This window comes from Rhea americana, unplaced genomic scaffold (genome assembly GCF_003343005.1).
Source record: "Rhea americana isolate MKP2758 unplaced genomic scaffold, rheAme1 scaffold_100, whole genome shotgun sequence".
Taxonomy (NCBI): domain Eukaryota; kingdom Metazoa; phylum Chordata; class Aves; order Rheiformes; family Rheidae; genus Rhea; species Rhea americana.
The window spans coordinates 635,888-644,300 of NW_028185040.1; the positions used below are offsets into that span (position 1 = coordinate 635,888).

Genomic DNA, 8,413 nt, shown 5'->3' on the forward strand with positions numbered 1-8,413 from the left:
ATTATTCAGGGCAATGATAGTATGAAAAAGCTCTTGCTTGAAAGAATCCTCCCCTGAGGTTCTGATGCAATGGGTATCCTTAATAGAAGCTTTATGGAGCAAAAAAAAAGCTAAATAAGGATTTTATTCTATAATTTCTTGTGTTCAGGATGGAGGTGAAAAATAAAAACTTGGTATCACAATGTTAATGTAGATCCTTTCCCTTAACAGCTTGAAGGAAAGGCTATGATTACTATAGGCTCTTTAATGAAGAAATTCTTACACGTGCTACTAAGTAGTAAGAACAAGAATCATTTGGGTGGGAGAAGGGAAAACTCAATATTCCTCACTGACAGGAAATACAGTGTAAGCTCAGTTACAAGTCAGATTGGTAATAGGTATGCAGAGTTTGAATGCAACTACAGAAGATGCTACTTTCATCCTTATAGGTTGTTGTACAGCACAGACAAAATAAGCACATGAAGACAGGAGGTTGAGGAAGTAGAAGGTAAGTTCTGTCCCCTAGTCTCCCCAAAACCCCTGTTAAAGAAAAACTGTTTTCCACAATTTCACCATCTTCCTCACTCGCACTACCACTTCATTCATTGTTCTCACATGGCAATACTACCTTTCATAGCTCATGACTTGACTATTTTTGTCTATCCACCTCATCTAGGTAAGTCTGCTCCAGTTATTCATAATATAGCTCAGCAAGAAAACTAGTTTTTAATCTCACTAAAGTTAGAAACGTCTGTATAGAGAGATCTGGACAGTATCAAGGACAGTGATAGAAGTCATCTGTAACCAGACAAGGAACAGGTAATGCCACTATTTAAACTTCTTTCACTTCCCAAGTCCATCCCTCCAGTTATGGGTCTACATGATTTAGCTATTCTTTTTCATAGAAACAGGGAGGAGAAGCACCACATCTATTCAGTGCTATTTTTTGTAGTCCTCAGTCATGCATTTAAGGATAAGTTAAGAGCTGAGGAACTGCCTTGAAATTTTAAGTCAGAACTTTACTTGACACAGCTTTGAGTGTTTTCCTTTATACTTCTACAGAAAATTTTACAAAAATCCCATTGATGGAAGAGACTCTTGCACTTAAATCTACACCATATAGACAAACTGACTATGAGATGAGATGAACTGACAGGCATTATAATCCCACACAGGTTAACAGCAGCAGCAAGCTGGTATGCAGTAATAGCATTGATGCACATACACCCCTATCAGAAGCTTTTCTGCTTCCATATAGAGACTGAATACAAGTCTGAATGCAATTCTATTAAATTTATTTAAATAGTGGGTATGCTATTTACAAAAGGTGACTTAATTTACTGTTAAATACTTGATGCCATTTTTAATAGTGTCCTCAGTCTTCACAGTGTTATTTCTTACCCTGTAGGAATGCACAGCAACTTACAAAATATACAAAGGAGTAATTAACTTATTGATTTACAGAACTTCAGATACAATTGCATTTCCCCTCCTGCCCCAAGATTTGCAGTTATCTTCTCTTATAGAGTGACCTTCTTGTTCCACGCCCTTAAAAGAAAATAAATAAAAATCAATCTTGAGTTATGCACTCTACCTCCAAACATATGTCAGTTTGCTTCCAAAGAAAGACTAGATATCATTAACTGGCTTTTCTTATTGCAGGACACCGGTGGCTGAGATTAGAACCATGTACTCAACTTCCCAGCAAAGATGAAGTCTGAAGGAAGGATGCTGGACCAGTATTACAAAACAATAGGAGTTCCACATCAAACAAGCATATTTTCAGTGTGCTCTGTAACTACATTGAAGTTTATGGAGGTATCCAAGACCCATTGACTACTTCTGGGGAAAATATAGCAAAAAATTGCATAATTACAAACTATCCCAGTTATTTTTATTTATTTTTTTTTTTTTTACTAAAGGCAATGAGCAATTAAAGATATAACACTGACATTTAATCAGACTTTATGACTGACAGCAATTTAAACTAACAGGATACTGCAATCATTTTAAGTTGTTTCAGACTCTAGAAATATGAGGACTCCTCTGGTTAATACTGTGTTGACAGAGAGAAAATGAGTATCTTTTCCTTGTGTTATTTCCTCACTGAATATTCTAGTTAGTTTTAGTATGCTCAGTCATTCTTTCCTAGAAGGATGTCTGATCTTTACGTAGCTTCTTGTGCATACTGATCCTTTTTGACTGAGTGGGTTCATTAATAAATAAGCTTTTAATGCATCTGTGAAAGATTATAGAATGGCTATAAATCAACGTGATTTACCCCCCCCAATGTTCTTCAGCTTTCTATAACATAGCAACAAGGTCCTACTCTATAAAGTTTAAGTTCTTTAGAACTATCTATATGCATTTGCAATACATCATATTGTAATACTTTGGCCAAGATGGTCCTGTAGTTTAGAGGAAGGCATACACCGCAGAAATAACCCAGAACCCATCATTTTAGTAGCAAAACAATCTGGAAAGCAGTGAGACCAAAAGAGTGGTTTGTTTACTTTTTCCAAAAAAAAAAGTTCCATGCTACAACAATATTTATAGCAGTGAGTTAGTGTTCAAAGTTTACCTAATTTTTCCTCCCCTTACCTTGTTTGCATATGCAACAGCATTTCACAGATTATCCAATATCCTCATAAATCACAATATTCCTTGTTATGACAACAGAATGTTTAAGAGCCATTTTGGCAGCTTGTAGCAGTGTACCAACCTTTGCGTACATTACTTTTAGGCATCTCCCACACTTCCGTTTCTTCCACCACACATCTTGTGTCTCTGCGTTTGGAAGGGGGCTTGCCCATTCTTTTCCTCTTTGGCTTAACCAAAGGGAGGCAACCTAAATAGAGAAATAACACCAGCTGTATCTGGCTAAATCAGTAAAGCAAATTTAAGCTTGATTTTCCCCTATTTGCTCATAAGAAAGTTTCCCCTTTCCTCTTCTTCATATACTACTCTGTATCCATTTTAGCAGCAGCTAAATCTGACACCATTACATCTGCCAAGCAAGAATTTTATGTCTGCAATATTTAATCACTTTGTAACCATGACTCCGGCTACATTGTGTTTTAGGATATAATTTCCATAAATATTGATGTGGCAGAAATGGAGCCCAGTGAGGGTTGGCCAATTCTACTCTAGTTCACCATTCAAGTGTTCAGGACTAATTGACTGCTGTCCAAGTCAAGTGACCCAATTCACTTATCTTAATAGAACTGAAGTGCCAAGTCATACACTGCAAGTGTCTAGTTCTAGAAGTCAAATTTAGCATGTAATATCATTGCTAAAGCAACATATTTTGTTTAGCCAAAACCCCTTACTTGCAGGGCATTTAAATTTAAGTTAACTTTGAAGAAATCACAGTCTTAAGATAAGCCAGGTTTTATGAAGGTAGTTTTTATTTAGTGCTTCTGAATCTCAGGAAGTGAGAGTCACTGATACAGACACACCATTTGGAAAAAAAATCCCACTTAATAATAGCTTATTCAGACTAACTAGGCTGGAGAAGGGGAAGGGAGGGAGTAAACCATAGCCCAGACACCCTCAAGTCTGCTCTACCATCTATGACTTGAAAGTATGCAAGGGACATGCTGAAAGTTAAAGATAATTTTTACAAGCATTTTATTTTTATGAATTGCTGTAAGGAACTACTGAAAATTCTGCTGAAGTAAAGAGTTTAACTTTGATAGGGCAGCCCATCTTAAAAGCATTTTGATGAAGTCTACATCAGCTTACTAATACAGAAGGACATAAACTCTCATATGCCAGAGACAAACCTCAAACTCTTACTTGCTCAAGCAAGAAAGCAATGCAAAGAAATCAACACCAAGGAATATTCTGCTGGGTAGTTGATGCAGGGAACCTGATGTATAATATCACCAAATTAAAGTCAACAAGGGAAGAAAAATAAGTTACTAATCTATTCTGAAGATAACTTCATACTCAGTTACTTGATAGACTGGTCATGTAATACTTGAAAGCATGTGACACACATGAACAAATTTGGATCTGTCAGTTTGAGACATCAAGACAATACTAATCTCAGAACAAAGTGATTTGCTTTCAGACTTCCTTTAGTAATAGCAGGGCAACTGTTAGTCCACACTAGTTTCTCCGAACATTAGCCTATTTAGCGATCACAGATTACTTGCTATATGCTCTACTCATCAGGGTTTAGCAGTCCCACTGTGCATAACTTAATTCTTTATCCAGTTAATGCCTCTTTTAATACTGCAGTTTATGCAATAGAAGCTTTGAACAGTTAAGGGCTTAGCCACATCCAGATTTCCCATGGTATCTTTAAAGGCAACAGCTGCAATACATCCTTATTTACATATTTGAGTTCAAGAAGGATGTGAAACATCCTGAGAAGTACTGGACTGACAGGCCATTTCATCAATACTAGTGCAATAAGAATTAGTTATTACCTTCAGATCTTATTAGATTGTAACCTGTGGTATTTTGCACCATATTTTTGAATATATATAAAAAAAAGCGCACACTGAGGGAAGTAGTCATACCTTGTTCTTTGCTCTTGGCTGGAGGTGAGAGACTGCTATGTATTCTGCCAGTAAGTTTGGGTTTAGCACCACTTCTAATCCAGAACTCTTCAGCTGGTATCACCATGTTTTCCCTTAACAGCCTTCCTAATTAAGAAGGAATTGATTTCAGGTCAGTATCTTGTTTTGCTAATGTTAGCATACTATTTGATCCACAATACATGGCTAAACACAGTCACTGAATCTAATTTAGGTCTGTTAAAAACCAAGAACATACAAATCCCACTTCACAAAAGTTACCAGCAGATTTGTACGAAGTCTTCAGAGTTAAAGAAAATAAAAGTTTTAAAACACCAATCATGTTATTGGAATTAGATCAGCCCTTTCACAATACAAGACAGYATGAGAACAGCAGCCACAAGTGCCTTAGTAACCAGTTATGAGCCTTGACTGTATTTCTGCTTATTCTCACTTCAGACAGACACAGTTTCAAATAAATTGTCCCCCTTGTATTAAATTTGGGCTGGACAAGAACACTCCATTTATTACAACTTCACACTGATTTTGTTAATGAAAATGTAACAAAAGCTTTGGCTAACTAACAGTGGAGCAGCAGTACCAAGACTAAAATAATAATAATAAAAAAAAAAGTTTGACACTCTGGCTACAGCAAATAAGCTATACAAGGTATGGCCATCAGGTTACAGGGAAATGAGCCCTACTTGACCCACCTAATAGGGGTGTGGAATAGGACAATCAATGTTTGTACAGATTTAAGTGATCACTGTCCAAGGTATCAGTAAACTATGGTAAACAAGTATAGTCCAAGTGACCTTATGCTTGTCAAATAAATAAACTGCAACAGAAGTCAGCAAGATTAATATACTTCTATCTGGCTCAAAAGAGAGTTTGATGTTAAAAATCTGTGCTTTAGCTCTCTGCTCGTTTTAAAAATGCAGAACCTTCATGCAACAGGCAAACTGGAGCAAACTCCTTCTACCTCAGAAAAATTAAGTACTTTTGGCTCTAAGCCACACTTGAAGCTACTACATTCTTTGATAATTACAATTTGGAGTTACAATTAGGAGCTCCTTGTGTTTTCTAACTCTTAACCAGCACCTTTTCCCCAGTAATTAGCTTACCTCCCAAGATCTTCTCTAGTGTTCTCTTCTGTTCAAATCCCTCTTTTCTTGCTGTAGGCCTCTTTCTTCCATAATACCCATAGTCACTGTATACAATTTCATCCTGATCCTTCTCCTTTGGCTTGTAAACTAGACCAATACTTTCACCAAGCCCACTCCTAGTTTTTATTTTCTCCTGAGCAGGCCAGCTAATCAGTTGAGCTGGTATAGCATTTCTAGGTGGTTTCCAAAGCACCTTCTGGCCAACTTGTCGGTAGAATCCTCCTTTATTAGGCATTAAGATTCCATATGGAGTAGCTTCTTGAAAGAAATACTCAATTTCATCCACATCATCCTCCTCTTCCTCTTCTTCATCTTCTCCATCTTCATCCTCTTCTTCTCCCCTCATAGAGAATTCCGAGTCCTCAGCTTCCGGTAAACTCTTAGCAGCTTTTTTCTTGAGATAATAGATTTTCTTCCGAGTAGAAGACCTAGGAAGGGCTGCCAGCTTTCTACCTTTACTGGAAGCCTCTTTAATCTTCATGGTTGAAGACTTTTTGACATCCTGGCTATCAAAACTGTTGATCTGTTCCCTTCCTACCACTTCATCTTCATTAAGGGACCCACCACTTCTAATTTTCTCTTTCTCCAAGCCCTCCGTACTTTTCTGGAAAGTATACGTGCTTTTCTGAAGCACATAGTCAGGGACAAAATAAGACACTGGGGCATTATCAAGTGAGGAACCTTCCTCTCTAGAGGACATCTCCTCAGAAGAAAGACTGAGTACACTTTGACGTTTCTGTTGTGGCAAACACACATCATAGTTGTAGTTTGTGTCCATATTGTCCAAACAAGCCAGCCAGCTGTTAGAAGGAACATACTTCTCAACTGACTCATCACACCAAATACTTTTATCAGTCTGGCTTTCATTGGTTGCACTGTGGCTTAGATTCAGCTTTTTCTGCTGTAAACTCAAGTCACTCATTACCTCCATACTAGATGGAAGTAGTCCTGCTTGTTGAATAAGGCTGGTCTCTTCTTGAGAAGTTTTTGAGCCTGTAGTTCTTTTAGAGCTAGAAGACTTCTTGGCTACTAGCACATCCTGTCTTGGTTGATCAATGCTAACAGATCTGGCCAACTCTATTTGCACTGCCATTGCTTCATCTGGAGGGGATTTTGCCCTTTGACTTGAAATCACCGGCTTTTCTGCATCCAGCTTCACTTCGTTATTTTGGACCTCTTTTTCTTGCATAGCTTCAACATTCTGTTTTGAAGGCAGAACAGCTTTTCGCTCATCTATGTAAGAYCCTGGCACCAATTTCTCCCCTTCATGAGGGCTGTATATCATTCCTTCACACGAACTAACAGAAAATAAGTCACGCTGCACTATATTCTCTGGGACTGGTTTACCACTTGCCACATCATACAAAGGAATAGTTTCTTTAAAGGACTTCCACAACTGAATTGCTGGAGAGCCATTTCCATATTCTATTCTCACTTCTTCCTTCTCAAAGGCATAGCTTCCAGAAGGAAGGTTTCTATACTGCGTCGAGCTGGAAGGGCTCTTATTATGAAACTCTCTGTCTACCACAATGGAAGATCCAGATGAATCTTGTTTCTCTGAAGTACTTTCAGCCTCTGTACCTATACCAGAAGAAACACAGGCCATATTTCCTGCATCACAACCTTTCGTTTCTATATGGGGATCTTGATGCTTTTTCGGCTTGTTTTCAGGCTGTCTAGGATCAGTCTGTGTTTCCTTTGTCTCTGTTTTTTTCCCAGGGCTACTATAGTGTCTAAATCGTGTTGCATGATAAAACATAGGGGAAGGTGGGGGAGCATTAAAATAAGGCCTTCTGTTAATTCTTGCATGCATTGGATGCTGTGGAACAAAAAATCCAGGGTACTCATGGAGTGCAACAGAATAAAATGGAAAATACGGATTTCCACTTCGGAAGCCTAGACAATAGGGTTAAAGAAAAAGACAAATTATCTTCTTGAAGGAAATTGTTCTAATTAACAATTGCTTGCATACATAAGCAATACCTGGCCCTTAAAGTAGTATACTTCAACACTTGAAAGCAAGTCTTGTACAGAAACCCCAGAGAAGTTCCTTGTTATGGAGTGGCTTATCCAGGCAGCTACACTTTGTAATCACAGTTTGATTTTTGTCCCTGGAGCATGCACTGATCAGCTTTCCATGTTTTCTGCTATTTTACCCACAAAGCCATAGTACTGCCTTTAAAAAGACAGCTCCAGTTAGGGGTAGCTATTAGCTTATGTACATTCTTTACTTATATGTAAAGACTTAACAATAGTGTTTCTTGTGAGCTTTATTTATATTTACATATCATCTGTGTGTGTATATTTATGAAGTTCATTCACACACACATTCATTCTTAGGCATATGAGCCCTGTAAGTTACTAAATGTTTTGCTTAGCTTCAGTTCTGCAGAAACAGATACCTTTCAATGGTACATAGCTACATAGTTAACMTTTCAAAAATTAGATCTTTGAAGACCAAAAGATTACATTAATTCCACTCTAGACTCTCAAGAGTCTAAACACACACACACACACACACTAATCTCCTCCTTTCTAGTACTAATTTACTAATCATAACTACTCCAGTTAGCTTTCATTTACCTTACCTGGCGCAGGTACACAGTATGGATTATATGCATGACTGAGGTACCATGGATTTGGAAAAGGCTGTTGTGCTGTTGGCTGGGCATAAAAAAAGGGTCTTGTGTGGTTTGTGGAATATGATCCACTTTCTGAAGCTGAAGCAGTGTTCATCTTTTT

At 37.8% G+C, this 8,413-nt stretch overlaps 1 protein-coding gene across 1 annotated transcript; it reads right to left on the bottom strand.

The window, feature by feature from the left end:
* Positions 1–1,476: 1,476 nt before the first annotated feature.
* LOC146601518 (uncharacterized) lies at positions 1,477–8,413 on the bottom strand. Its single transcript, XM_085303917.1, has 5 exons — positions 8,260–8,413; positions 5,630–7,567; positions 4,509–4,634; positions 2,702–2,827; positions 1,477–1,527 (listed from the first exon to the last, which is right to left on the bottom strand). The coding sequence occupies exons 1-5, from the start codon at positions 8,405–8,407 to the stop codon at positions 1,490–1,492; spliced, it is 2,376 nt and encodes a 791-aa protein (XP_085160043.1). The 5' UTR covers positions 8,408–8,413; the 3' UTR covers positions 1,477–1,489.